The 15438-nt window shown below is 35.7% G+C and overlaps 1 protein-coding gene across 4 annotated transcripts in view; it reads right to left on the reverse strand.

Annotated features, from left to right (window-relative positions):
• Positions 1-7523: 7523 nt before the first annotated feature.
• Positions 7524-15438, reverse strand: part of LOC126471109 (filamin-A) — a 531904-nt gene continuing 523989 nt past the window's right edge. For all 4 annotated transcript variants that reach the window (XM_050099189.1, XM_050099187.1, XM_050099188.1 and 1 more), the window contains 4 exons: positions 13667-13892; positions 12119-12334; positions 10391-10594; positions 7524-8583 (listed from right to left, as the gene is read on the reverse strand). In XM_050099189.1, the coding sequence (XP_049955146.1) occupies positions 8399-8583; positions 10391-10594; positions 12119-12334; positions 13667-13892 (831 nt within the window). In that variant the 3' untranslated portion in view covers positions 7524-8398. The remainder of the gene's footprint in view (positions 8584-10390; positions 10595-12118; positions 12335-13666; positions 13893-15438) is intronic.

Below are 15438 nucleotides of genomic sequence, written 5' to 3' on the forward strand. Positions count from 1 at the left end.
TAGCTCAGTGCCCCTCTGTTTTTAAGAAAACTGCCCCTAAATATCATGATGTGTAATCAACTCAAACTTGTCAAGGTTTATCGATAACTGAAAACTGATAATCATATGTATATGGTGTTCACAAATACATAATTTCATAGAAATTAAAGAAAGAAACTGTTACAAATGTCACTTATGTACACATAAGGTAAATACTGTTCAACAAAAATGCTGCTGGCACAAAGACCAAGACTCTGGCTAGGGAGCATGGCACCTGTGTTCCATTTTCAAATTTGTTGTGCAGTTTTGTTTTTGTTTGTATTTTTCCTGTACCAAAATTGGTAGGGATAGGAGTGTTAATGAGGTGATCAATAAGGAATAATATGCAAACAAGTAAATAAAATTCTCAAATCACTTTTATTAGAACATAACTAAAATTTTAAACCTTTTTGAATGAAAACTATTCTGAGTAATACTGCTGCAAAATCATAATGAGGGACCACAAACAGCCAACTGTGTGGCGCTCGCTTGCAATGAGATGCAGAATAAGTTGGCAGTTTCAGAATTGCAATGGGCTTCTGGAAATGCAGCAGGTATTGCATAACCACATGGATGTACAACAATTCATACCATCATTCATGATCAAATTTCAATGCCAGTTTTTCAAGTGATGCTACACATTATGCATTAAAATTATTTTCCAAAACAAGAAATATTTTTAAATATAAATTATGTATGTTTTCTGTCAGATCTTCAGAAGAAACAAATTTAATAGATGTTCTTGGTGCTGTGGGTCTATTTTCTTGAATGTTTATATAACAAATACCATCCAATTAGTTGTTCGAAGGAAAGTGAGGACCTGCAATACAGTGAGTGAAGGAGCCATTGTAAGGCAACCAGGATTAAAGTTTTAATTCTCTATGAATCTGAATCATAGGAGAAATTTGTTTGCCTAGCTCTGATAGCCTTATTAGCCCTGCTATTTCTACCAGTTTCGACATGATGGAGGTGGGAATGCAAAATACATTATAGTATTGAACCCACATTCTCTCCTCCCCAGCCAGATGTCTTTGTTGCTACACCAGTGGTGCTTTTGTTGGACAGCATTTACCTTATGGATACACCAATGGCAGTAGTAACAGTTTCTTCCCCTCAGTTTCTAGGAAACAAAATGTGTTTATGGGACCCACATATGATGATGGAAAAATGCTCAGTTTTCAGTTAGCTAATGATCCTGTCAATTTTGAGTTTTGCATGACATTAACTTTAGGGGTGGTTTTCTCCAAAACAGTGGAAAAGGGGGGGGGGGGGAATTAAACAAAATATCCTTGTGTGTTTTATTTTAGTTTGTACCCAAACCACATGCCAAATATGAGCCAAATGGGTTGGTCATATCTGATGCCTTCCCCTCACAAGTAAGGAATGGTTATCTGAATAGGAGAAGAACAGTGCATATGGTCAAAGGACTGACTGACTACAGAATGAGCATAATTGAAATTTTGTAAAATCTTAACTGCCAGAACTGAAAGCAAGACACCTTACATGTTGCAAGAATGTGTTGAGAGAGACAATGTGAGGGTGATGTTTTGTTGAGTTCAGAATGGGATGGGGGCAGGGTTGCAGGAGAAACAGGGGGCCCCATTTTAGGAACCTTCCCATGGAACACCATGACTGTAGTTATGCCCCTTGCCCAACAGGGAAAGTTATTTGTTGTGTGGAGCATCTCAACATCTATTTTAGATGCATTAATTCCTTCAAGAACTTTTAAAGGGAACAGTATCACAATTCAGTTTATATTAGTTAGTATGTTTTGTAAGTTATTAGGCAGTGGTAGTGGAGACTACAGGGTTACAAATGTTGAACAGGACACGGTTTTAGACATTCAATCTAAGTCAATCAAAAAGTGTATGTATTCAGAACTTTTCTGAAAAAAAAGTTCTGCATTTTCAAATGCTCAGGAAGGATTCATCTATGATTATGATCATGCACATTAATACTGCATCGAGTTGTTGCTGCTCCTACCTGCTTGCCAGAAGGGAGAGATACAATTTAAATCAACATTATTGCCTATTCTAAAAGTACTTACCTGGATAGATTGCCAAATTTTCAGTTCTAGAGGACATTGCACATGTTATTTATGGAAAACACTACTTCATTAGGCAGTTCATTGTGTAACTGTAAGTGGCAAATCATGTTCATTGTGCTTTCTACAGTATTATGAAACTTTAGAACAAAACACGCCATATTCTATGTGATGTGTTGGTGACACAACTTTTATTTTTGTACTCTTTCAGTATAATTAGAATACCAAATTTTTCTGGTGCCAAAATACTTTAACTTATGTTCAGCAACATATAGAAAAGTAAGGCTGGAGATAAATTCATTTTTGAATAAACTGAAAAAGCCTTAAACCACAAAATACTGCATTTAAGATGATTTTTATTCAATAGTGAAAGACATTCACTTCACAATAGCAAATCACAAAGCTCATAAACCAAATTAGTTCAGTGACACCTTTTATAGTAAGAGTGTGACACGGGGAAATAGTCACCCAGTTCTACTCATAAGCTGCACCACGTATCATATGTTCAAGAAATTCTTGGCACCCCCAAGATGCCATGCTTTATTTTCTTAACCCTACTCCTCTGCAGTATATAGCTGAGCACGAGTGTATGGGTCAGTTCACTGTGACATATCTACCAACTGAGATCATTAAGCTCTACAGCTTACACCAACCCAAGGCTGTCTCATTCTCTAAACTAAATTGTTTGGTACCATCATCTTACTATACGAATCATCTTATAAACTTTTGGTCAAATTCTTGTGAGCTTTAATTTTTTTTTTTTTAATTCAGTTTTTCTGTACTGTAAACCTGTTTTGCTATATCACTGCCTATTTTATAAATAATGCAAGCATTTACATAAGAAGTAGGTTGACTACACAAAGGTAATCATCCTAATATTTATCATGATGAATTTAAATAAAAATAAACAATGATATTGCATAATGAAAAATATGTTTTAGTACAACAAACATTTAGACAAAATCAGAATTTCGTTGGTGTTTTCAAAAACACAGAATATTTATTTTATTGAAAACACTCAGATATATGTCTCTGACTTGTGAACTTTTAGGAGTTCTTATTTACGCCTTTGATGGCTGTAGTTACTAATTAGTTGGAAGATGGTTTTGGAAAGAAAAGGTGACCTGAGATTCAAACATATTGCCAGTATTCTTCTCTGCCACTCTCTGGATAAACCATTGACGGAAAACTGAAGAAATAAGGGACGATTCACAATTAAAGAACCAATTTCAATTGTTTATCACAGACAAACTATGAAAGATAGAAACACAAGCACACATTACTGGATAGAGGAGGGTTCAAAGTTTTTACACAGCTGTCCTGTTTGTTTGTAGCAACGTGGTGACTACTCCACAAGAGAAATCATTTTGTGTGTTGGAATTTTCATGTTGTTAAAGAGCGGTGTGTATTTTGCCGTCAATTCAGCAAGAAGCTGTCTCTTCACAAGCAGATTTATGACTGGCATTGAACATTCCTGGAAGTTAGCTGTATATGCAAAGGGAAAAGCACTAGTCAGCCACGCATGACTGATGAAAATGTCGAGTGTATCTGAGGTGTGTTCCCAAGGAGCCCTCAGAAGTCCCCAAGACAGACGACAGACAGGCCAGGTACTTCAATTTTCTCAAACAATGGTGTGGCATGTTCTGAAATGATACCTGCAAATGAAGCCTTACAAGTTGCTGCTAAAGCAGCAATTGAGTCCTGGCAATCATGACAGAAGGTACAAATTTTGCATTTGTATACTCTGGGATATAGCAGAGGTCACTTTCCAAATGACTCGCCTTTTCAGACAAACCGACATTTCTGTCTTGCCTATTGGGTAAAGTAAACTGCCACAATGTAAGAAACTAGGGGTCACAAAACTCTGACATCATCATCATCACCATAACAATGTGTTTTTACCATCTCTCTTCACAAAGTTCATGGACCTTTCTGTTTTGCAGAGGAAACCATGACAGGAATGTCATACCTGGACATGCTACAAAATTGATTGTTTCCTCAACTTTGCACAGAATGCAATGATTTCATTTTTATGCCTCACTTTCATCTCGTGTTGGATTGGAAGAGGTCACCAGACCTCACACCTTGCAGTTTTTTCTGTGGTTGTACATAAAAGACAAGAGTCTTTGTTCTAACTCTGGAAGCTACTCTTCAAGATTTGAGACAAAATTGTTGAAGTTGTCAATTTGGTGGACCTGTTGATTCATATGTGAAATGAAATGAACTACCGTTTTGATGTTTCTCGAGCAAAGTATGATGCTCATGTTGGGTGTAGTATAATGTCTATGCGAACATAAAACTTTGAACCTCCCTGTATCCATGGGCATGTGCAATGTGTTTCTATCTTTCACAGTTCTTTTGTAATAAACAATCAAAATCTGTTCTTTCTTTCTTTCTGAATCACCCTGTATGCACTGATCAGCATATTTTCCAGTGAACAGAAATGTAATGAGATATGGTTAACACTCCTAGCCCAAATAAAAATTGCTCTGATTTGACTCAAAAGCATTGCACCGTGAAAAATGATCAGGATGTTACAAAGCATATGCAGACTAAAAACACAGTGTAAAGACTTTAGAATACAGAGTAAAAGTAATAAGGCCAGAGCCAACTACCTGTCACCTCCCTAACAAACTATACCTGTAAGTTTGTAAACACTTCTTAATCTGTAATATCATGACATGTTCAGTCTCCTTCAGTAAGTGACCCATGGGTAAATAAAACATCTACTACTACTACTACTACTACTACTACTACTACAATCTGAGTTTGCAACTTACCTGGAGATTTGTATAGAACAGCTGTTTATGAACTCCTGAGTGTGCCACACAAATGAATACAAAGTTTAATTATGAACAAATTAACCTTCTCTGTGAAGCAATATTTCCCTACTGCACATTGCTGTTCATTATTTCATGACCATGAACTTTATAATGAAACACTGGATTAAGGAAAAGCAGTCTCAGCACGAGACTCCAGTAGACAACGTAATGTCATTATCTTTTGTGTTTTTGATGTAACTTACAGTTGCTTCTTGAAAGGTAGGTAAGATTTGAATTTAATGTTTATGGGTGGGTGGGGGTATCATATTCTTCTGTACATACAAAACCCTCCCTAATTTAAAGGCACAACATTTAAAAGGTCCTATTGTAGTTCAGGTTAATGAAAATTACACTAATGAGTCATAACCTTATGAACACTGCCAACAGAGACTGAATGTCATTCCTTGCTGGCTTGTGACATGGTAAGGAAGCTATGTAAATGGAGCAGAGGCTAAAAGGATGATATTGATTGCAAGTGAGGCATCCACTGATATATGTGCCTTTGGTTAAGGACAGATTGCTATGGCCCATCATCTTGAAATGAGCACTTCTCAAATGGTGAAGCTGTTTGGTTGTAAACGTGCTATTGTTTTGAGCATTTATGGATAGTGTTGGAAGGGCAGAGAATCCACATGTTGGCAACAAGGTGTTGGATGTCCAAGCCTCATCACAAAATTAAGAGTTTGGTGCCTAGCTCACTCTGGAAAGCAGGATAGGTGGCAGTTTGTGACAGACCAGACAATGGAGTAGAATGCTGGTGCAGAAACAAGTTTTTCAGAGAACACTGTTCAGTGCACGTTGTTGAACATGGGGCTCTGGAACAAGCAACATCTACTTGTTCCAATATTGACTCAATGACATCATCAATTACAATTGCAGAGGGCATGGGATCATCAAGATTGGACTGTCATTCGATGGATGTGTGTTACCTGGTTGGACAAGTCTCATTTCTTGTTACACCTGGTTAAAAAAAAAAAAAAAAAAAGAAGAGGGAACACACTTCCTGTGCTATTGTTTGACACCTCCATGTCCACAACCCACCAGGCCATAACCTATAGGAATTGGTTGACCTGCATGTAAACACCTGGTGCCACATACAAAAAGCTATCAAGAACTTGTCATATCCAGAATCCAAGCACAATCACTACTGAAGTGGGCTCCAAAGTTGGACAACCTGCCATTAAAAATGGTGGTCATACTATTTTGTTTAATAAATTGTGTATTGACACAGTGGTGTTACGTTATTGGTGTAAGACCACAGTAAGTTATTAAGAGCACTGAAAGTCATTTGTGGTTGATATTTCATCTGTTTCCAGTGGTGTTACATTCTTCATTAGACAGTAGTGCAGCTGTAGCTTTCGCTGGTTCAAATGGCTCTGAGCACTATGGGACTCAACTTCTGAGGTCATCAGTCCCCTAGAAGTTAGAACTACTTAAACCTAACTTACCTAAGGTCAACCCACACATCCATGCCTGAGGCAGGATTCGAACCTGCGACAGTAGTGGTCTCGCGGTTCCAGACTGTAGCGCCTGGAACCGCACGGCCATAGCTTTAGCTCTCAGCTAGTCTAAAGGATCAATATGCACAATTGCTGTAGTGTAAAATTTTACTTTTTTGTTCATTAAATTTGTGTTCACATCATTAAACATATTTTTTTCAACCTCTGATTGCAATTATTATTTTGTGTAAATGAGATTACACTCCAAAACAACTTGCCAAATATTATTTTATAATTTGTAGACCATTTATAAAAGTAATTTCAGTGTGATTACTAAATAAATTCATTAAGTATTCTGTCTTGATTGCCCAATTTTTATTTTTTATTCTATATCCTTTTCAACTTTGCTATAGTCAGAACATAAGAAATTTTTAAGAAGAGATACACGGGATCCCATCGAACTCACTACTGCACTCTACCTATATGCACAGTGAAGTACTGTGTTAGGCAAAATATGATCTACCTGTTTTTTTAATATTTCTAATGCTGGGGATATAAAAATGTTTGTACATAGAGAGTGAATAAAAAAGTAAAAAATTAGGTAGTTAAGACAGAATATCCAATAAATGGCAAAAATGATTGATGTTCTAGCATATGTTATGATTGTGTCAAGTAAAGTCATTCTTAGTAACCTCTTTTGAGATCATCGCAAACAACATTTTGCAGCCAAGCATAGCAATCACTTCAGTGCAGAATGTCGCAAACCTAACTAGCAGCAATACATGTTATGTCTGCCATCCTATCAATAGCTGATATCAACCATAGATAATTGTTTGTACAATCACTGCCATCAAAATTTGCAATTGTTGTCCCTAGTTTGTTTAATGACTGATATATCAGTGAAAATTACTTATAACATTGATCAAACACATATAATAAAAAATTAAAATCTGTTGACTTAGATACCTGAATCAGATTTTTTATTTTACATGTAGTTATTCCTCTTTAACATATGTTCAGAATATAACTATATAATCAACATCAATAATTCATTAAACTGTTCGTATTTTCTTATTTAGAGCAATTTTTCTTCCATTGTTATTCTTGAATGTAATAGTGATGTGTGTGTCAGTTTTCTATTAAGTTTAATATCATAGGAAATTACTATTATGGGATTAAAAAGGAAAGTGAAACAAGAAATTGGATATATGTACAGTTTATTTCCTGGAGAGGAATACATTATATGGAAATGTAATCAAAGATTTTTTGATCTATAAAAATTCTGCACGAGTTGCTGTACTGGTTTTGTCATTTACTTACAAGCTACAATAAGGCACATTCAGTTTTATTGTACTGTAATGAATCAAATGGATATTTACAGAAATTTCAAGTAAAATATCCATTAAAAGTTACAGTGTCTTCATGAAACAGGTAGTACAATAACAATAATGCATGGGAAAATAAATTAGAATTATGATGGTGCTGACACGTAAAATGGGTGATACAAATTTAGACACATCATGACATTCAAACTGGATCCAGACAAATGTAATCAAAACTGAAATACATTTTTTTCTAAGGCACACTTTCACTTTTTTCAGAATGCATTGATTCTTTACAGAAACCCAAATGGAGAGCTTTTGGCCAGGCATATACAAAGGTAGAAGATTATGAGGTCTAGGTGATTACAAATGGAATGATTCAGTAAATCAAATTTTGAAATATAATTACCTCTGACTGATGTCCCATCACACTCCTGAAGTACACACATATTACGGTAAAGAAAAAGGCTACCTACAACATATTAATTTAAAATTTACATTTGGTATCTAACTACACTATTCATTTTGTCTTTTTCCTTGAAAGCAGGCAGTATGGCACCATAGTTCACAAATATTTTGCTCCCTCAATTTGCATGCACTCAAGAGATCTATAAAATTATCCATTTGGGTTTCTGGATAGATTTAGATTGTCAAAACTTGTTTTCCAGTTCTTTCCAATTACTGAGATTACTGATTTGCTATGATGAAGCACCAACTGGTGAGAAACTGTGTCTTTCAAGAGGATTTCACAAATCACACATCCACTTTGAAGGGAGAGCCTGGGATGTGGTCATCTCCCCATTTCACAATTACAATATATTCCCCTCGTTCTCGAACAACATAATTCACCTGGTAGTTATTCCTTCCAAGATGTTTAATGAATACTTCTTCACACGGGCTTTTGGGGCCATAAACACCAACGTACAGAATATTGTTACCTGTGGATATTACAATTTAATGAATTACAAAATTGTACATATAAAAATAAACAGCTTATTGAAACATGTTAATTTCACATTATTTCACGGATTCAATGCAGTGGTGTCTGAGGGTGTGGAAAGAAGTCAATATAGTAGTAGTAAGAGTAGGAGTAGTAGTAGGAGTAGGAGCCAAAAAGAAAGTTCTTTAATTCATACTAAGACTTCACCATATCACCCATAAGACATTTACCTAGTTCAGAAACATTGTTGAACATGTGTGTACCCACATACTCGACCCGTTTCTGTTCATTTATAGAAATTTGTTTTGGCCCTAATATTATGTTCATTCTCTGCACTATTCTTTGAGAAAAGAGAATTATGGGTAACGACAAAGTGCTTTAATGAATATGGGTACTGAGAAACAGGTCTAGTAAAGTAATTCATTAGGTGGCTTTCCAGTAAGGAGATAGGTATTGTTTCCTAGTACTCCTATACATCTATCACTTTCTGTTACTATAAGTAGATCATGTATGTGTCTTAGAAGAAACAAAGAACACCAAACATAAACCTGTGGTACCCATATCCCATGCCTACTTCATGTTTCATGTCCCTACTGTTATGTGATCAACTTTCTGTCATGCAGGTAAGGTGATAAGCACGAAACTGCTGCATCTACTACTCCACAATATTTAAAATACTGTTGTAGGGATTAGGACACCTCACAATAAAAGCACTGTCTAAGTCAAAAAATATTCCAAATACTAATAATTTCTGATTTACTGATTATGTAACGGAATACTTTTTCCTTTCTCTCCTATAAAAGGCGTCCTTTCTAAGATTTGGGTTGTTTTGGAGGAAGAGACCAAACAGCAAGGTCATTGGTCTCATCGGATTAGGGAAAGACGGGCAAGGAAGTCGGCCGTGCCCTTTGAAAGGAACCATCACAGCATTTGCCTGGAGTGATTTAGGGAAATCACGGAAAACCTAAATCAGGATGGCTGGAGGTGGGATTGAACTGTCGTCCTCCCGAATGAGAGTCCAGTGTACTACCACTGTGCCACCTCCCTCGGTTTTCTAAGAGTAATCAGGTGCAGTTTCTCTAGTGTTTTAGAAGATATTTGAATTGCGATACTTAGCCAGAGTCGGCCAAAACAAATACTGCTCATAACAACTTTTAGTGATGCTCTGTGGTGACAAAGTCTTTCATTGTTTCCTTGTTGCAAACAAAATGATTTTAAAAGAAGTTTACATGCCTATTTGATGAAGTTGTCCCAAATTAGTCTAGTGAAGTATTTGTTTTATAGAAGTGTATTAACAGAGAGAGTAAAAAACTCCAACAGCGACTTGTGCGCTAGTCTGGCCCATGCTAACTGCTAACCATCATGCAGCAGTGCTGTTCAGTCACTGCCAGAATTCTGGTTATTATGTGTGTTCTACTGTCATTGTTAATTAAAAAAAAAAAAGCACTAGACTCATTTGGGATGGCTATCTTGTGGACATGTAAAATTCTGCTTTAAAAATCATTCTGTTTGTATTGGGAAACAGACAACAGACTTCCATCAACATTGGGCATCACATGAAAGATGTGATGAGCAGTATTTGTTTGGGCCATTTCCAGTTATGCATTGTAGAAATGAAATTGCAAATATCTGCTGAAACATTGGAGGAAATGCACCTGATGAGTTTTTAGAGGGACACCTGATATAATTATACTCTCCTTGTTTTTTATTTCATGTGGAAATGTAGATAACTTATAATTAGACTTCATATTGTACAAGAAACTGCATTACAATTAATGCAGTTATTTTCAAATCAAAACTCTCACCTGCTTCTCCAGCATGTACAGTAAACATGTTCTGTTTTTGTAGGTATGCTTTCTTCAGACCCATTCCTTTGCTTGTTACTTTCGAAGCATCAGACTTGAATAGTGGCAGGACGGGTCCAGTGTGTTTGCTCTTCGATACTTTCTGCACTGTTTCTACAACAACAGATGATGTTTCTTGTGCTCCTCTTTCAGCCAAATCCTCTCCTGTACCAAAATGAAAACTTTTTAAGTCAAGGGGAAAAATGCTCAACTGGGGTAATAAAACAGGCAGGCAGATATTTAGATATGAAAATGATGACAAAAATATTTGTAGCAACTATTTTCACAAATTTCCTCACAGTCTGCTCAATGTACAGAATGGGTATAGTCTACAACCCTGTTTCCCTTCCCAGTCCTTCAATTCATAATTAGTCTCGTTTCTGGGCAAGTTGTAGGTAACCCTCCCCTGCTGCTTTCAGAATTTCATACAGTGTAATCGATTAAACATTGTAAAAGATGTCCCTAAATCTACAAATGCTATAAATATAGATTTGCCTTTCTTTAAACTCTCTTCTAAGTTAAGTTGTAGGGTCAGGATAGCCTTGCAAAGTCTTACATTTCTCCAGAACTCCTAGTGAAGAATTTATCATTTTGGTATTCTAAATTGGTGGTATGCAGACTAATCTATAGGTTGTTGCAAAAGGTATTTGATGATGCATTGATGCTCATAAATTATGTCATTTTATGGAAACAAAGTTCCCAAAGAAACTGGAAGAAGATTTTCTTATGCTGACTCAAAAGTGTACATTTACAGATTTTTAATGAGAAACCATTTGTGGATGGGTTAGGAATTATATTTTTAAGGCTCTATGCCACTACTAGTGTGGTATTTTAACTGCTGAAAATTAGATGCACAAATAAGGCAAAAAGGTGCATATAATGGAACAACAGGGGCACAACATTCTATCTGATAATGGTGCTAATAAGATACTACTATAAAAAGGAAAACAAATTATGAACATAACTTTATACTTACGGTAGTCACATTGTACCTTGCAAGAAAAGTCATTAATCCACAGAAACATCTCCTGAACACATTACAGAACACAGCGACTTCTTTCAGTCACTGATCTAGAAAACTGTTGGGACAAATAATGTTCAATATTTCACCTTTTTTTTCGTGAAACTGTGTCGGTGATCATTCAAGAAAAGTCAGTATACACAAGGAACTATTTACATCAATGGCTATATGAGTTGTGTCTTTAGTTTTTAGATCGCATTTATTTGTTGCAAAGTCTACAACATCTGGGTATTTGGATGAACTAAACTCAAGTTTCTGTTTTACAATGCCTTCTCATTCTTTCTTCATATCTTTGCAACAGTACAGCATATTTCCTTCTCAGAAAACCATTCTTCCAATTTTATTATGATAATTGGTATAAATTTATATTTATAAAATGGGCTCTCTGTGGCCACAATGGAAGCTACCAGATGGATACCAACTACAAAGCTGCCATTACTGCCACTTCACAATATGGAAATAAACATGTAACTTCTGTGTGTCCCATCTGAAGATGAGCTTGAATAGGTATGAAACCTAGTTTATGGGAATAAATTAATGTTTCAAAAGTAGCTGATTGCAGTTTTATGTACTTATATTCACTATGCAGCCATGGGTTCTAGAATAGCCTTGATCTGAGACAATAATTTTAATAACATTAAATTTCTTAATTTTACACTACTATTTACCTGTGCACAAAACTTTAAATGGTGATCCAACAATATGGTACCCATTGTACTTAATACTAATATAATAGTCGCCTGGAACCAGTGGTGTGTAACGAACTTTGTAGCCTTCTTCTACTTCTGTGCAGTCCATTGATACTTTTGAAGGCCCATCAATAGTTACTGCCAATGTGCCAGCTCCTGCATTGCACGTATCAACTAAGAAATCAGTCTTCTGGCCTGGAAATGATATTCAATGGTGAAGCACAGAAAGTGAACATTGTTAGATATAATGCAAGAACTTTAATTTTAGCGACTAAATTAAAAAATAAGAGCTTTTTCATTTCTCGTCTTCTATGCAATAAATTAACTACTTGAATGCCACAACATTTGTCACACAACACTCCTTACACTACCTCTTTTTATCATTCTGCAAAGGAATGGAAAGGAGAAACCTTTAATAGTATTGCTATTGCAAAAGTTTCAAACTACTCACTGGCTATATTTCAGCTCAGTGTTACATGAATAAATTTATTGAGTTGAATCGTATGCTGTCTTCCAAGGATGTAGAAGGTCTGTCAGTGAAGTGTTCTCACAAAAGCTCTTCTTGTGCATCTTCTCTTTCATTGTCTTGGTGATATTCTATTTTATACTTTGACACTTATTAATATCAATACTTTACTTTATTGTGCTTATCTGAGGTATTTCTAGCCATCCAATAATAATATGGGTGTAATTTGAGGGAGAGCTACAACATGTAGGTGCCACATGGCATTTGCCATTTTTTGAGGGTGTTATTTTAATGTTTTCATTAGATGTGGCTTGATGGTCCATTGCATATTGAAAAGTTCAGTGTTCAATCTCTCATTTGTTCCAAGACTTTTTCTGGAACATTTCATGAATTTCAAATCCAACAGTGCTTTGTGTATGTGATTAAAAATTATTGCACTGTAGGTCTGATTCATTGCTAGGTGCTGAAGATCATGATTCTGGACGTCCTAAATACCACCACCACCACCACCACCAAAAATTCATTGTTAAACTATGGTTTCACCAACAGCTGACTGGGCAAGCCACGTTTCAGGTAGGATTAAGACAAACCCACACCACAAGTCACATATTTATTGCTAGTAGAGCACTATTGCACTATTTAAACAATCTTCAGTTTAATGACAGTTAGCTTTCTTATATTTATTATGTTTGCATCTTTAGGTTCATAGAAGACTATCCATTTATATGTGCTTCAATTTTCTAGATTTGTTCAATTATTTCTGTACTTATTTGCTCTGTTTTTACTATCCTTTTTTTTACTTCAACCACTATACCGGATGTTCCTTCATATTCCACAAAATGTTTGTACGAAACTTTACTCTCCCATAGTTTACACCTTCTCCATTCAGAATATTGCTGCCCATGTCAATTTCTATAGTCCACACATCAATAATTCACTAAACTGCTTGTATAAATTGTATATATTCTTGGAGAATGGGTGAGAAGTACAGCTGACACAATGAAATTTTTTAAACAAAACATTAAGATACTTATTACTTTGTAAATATTTTATACACATACCTGTTTTTATCTCTGCCAGCCCATTTCCATGAGCATGTACAGCTGCAGGGTCTGCATCCTCCTTGCCAACTTTTATGCGGAATGGGGATCCTGGGATATGTACACCATTGAATTTGCAATGGATGTTGTGAATTCCATTCTCTCTGGCCATGAAACGCACAGAATACGTTTCTGAATCAATTGATTGTATGAAGCAGTCATCCTCAATACCAGAGGGAGCCACGATCTATAAAAAGAAAAGTGAAAATCAGTCACCTAGTAACTTTTAATGAAAACGAGCACCGATTTTAGTGTTAGCTGTTATTTTAGATCACTTAAAGAGTACTACTTCATAGTTCACTTGGATTTTTCAGTTGATGACAAACACTGATGAATTGTTAACTGGCTTGGTTCAAATGGCTCTGAGCACTATGGGACTCAACTTCTGAGGTCATCAGTCCCCTAGAACTTAGAACTACTTAAACCTAACTAACCTAAGGACATCACACACATCCATGCCCGAGGCAGCAATTGAACCTGCAACCGTAGCGGTCTCGCGGTTCCAGACTGTAGCGCCTAGAACCGCACGGCCACTCCGGCTGGCGAATTATTAACCAATCATATTCATTTTACTAACTGAATTTTTAACAAAGAGTTAGATAAGTGGAAAGCTAATGTAACACATTACACTTCTTTACTAATTATTAGGGTGATGTAACCCAATTACATTTTTGTTGTGATAAAACTTAAGATTCCATGCTGGTCATATTGTACTCCCTTATCAAAATGGTGTAAATCTTTTCTGTTGTGTTCTACCATAGCAAAAAAGTTTAATCTCCATCACATTTTGGTTCTAGTTGTGAAGTTTGTACATTAGATGATATTGTGCAAAGATAATATTACTAAAATATGGCTGCCAGTGAAAGTGCTATTGGTTTGGAAAAAATTCACAATAAAATAATAAAATAAATACATAAATAAATAAATAAAATAGTCTCTTATAGAGCTGCTCTGTTTCCTTACTACTATTTTTCTACATGTATAGGTAAAACACATTAAAGCTTTTCTCTCTTCAACACTTAAAAGTGATAACAGCAGTACAACAAAAATTATTTAGCACACATAGAACAGAAAGTGTCAAAAGTCTATTAAAATTTTTGCTTGTAATCAGTCTGCCCCACTGGGAGTAGAGGAGCTTGTACAATGTGGTGAGTAATTACTTGTTTCCACAGTGTCTGAGGCTTTGTTAGTAATACTGTTTGTGCTAGGAATGTATCTGAGTATTTTGTAATTTGTGGAAATAATATTTTAGTTTTGACAGTACAAAAGATGTAAGTAATCTGATGGTTTCTTCTCACAAAATTAGCCATATTGTTCATTTTGAAGTGATATACTGACAAGTTCCTTATGTATTATTTCCATCAGAAAATGTCAGGTTAGAAACTTGTTAAAACATCACTCCAAAATGAAAGCATCATTCAGTTGGTTTCCAAAGAAAAATTAATTTTAATTTGTCAAGATGGCCTGACTCACATTAAACAATTTGTTCCTTCATAAGTTGCTTCTGAGTTTGCAGAAGTGTAAAATACAGGTGACAGTTTCCTTCCTTTCCACCTAAATAGCTCAGAGGTACACTACACATCATAGCCTGCAACCTAGCCTCACCTTCAGTGATACCATGGAGAAGTTTATTTTGTACTTTCATTCCGAACTTTAGCTTGTCCCATCATTTTGAGTCCCAGATAGCTAGGACAGCATGCTGAGAGCAAAATATGCTGTACATCCAAGAGAAT

This window comes from Schistocerca serialis, chromosome 3 (assembly GCF_023864345.2).
Source record: "Schistocerca serialis cubense isolate TAMUIC-IGC-003099 chromosome 3, iqSchSeri2.2, whole genome shotgun sequence".
Taxonomy (NCBI): domain Eukaryota; kingdom Metazoa; phylum Arthropoda; class Insecta; order Orthoptera; family Acrididae; genus Schistocerca; species Schistocerca serialis.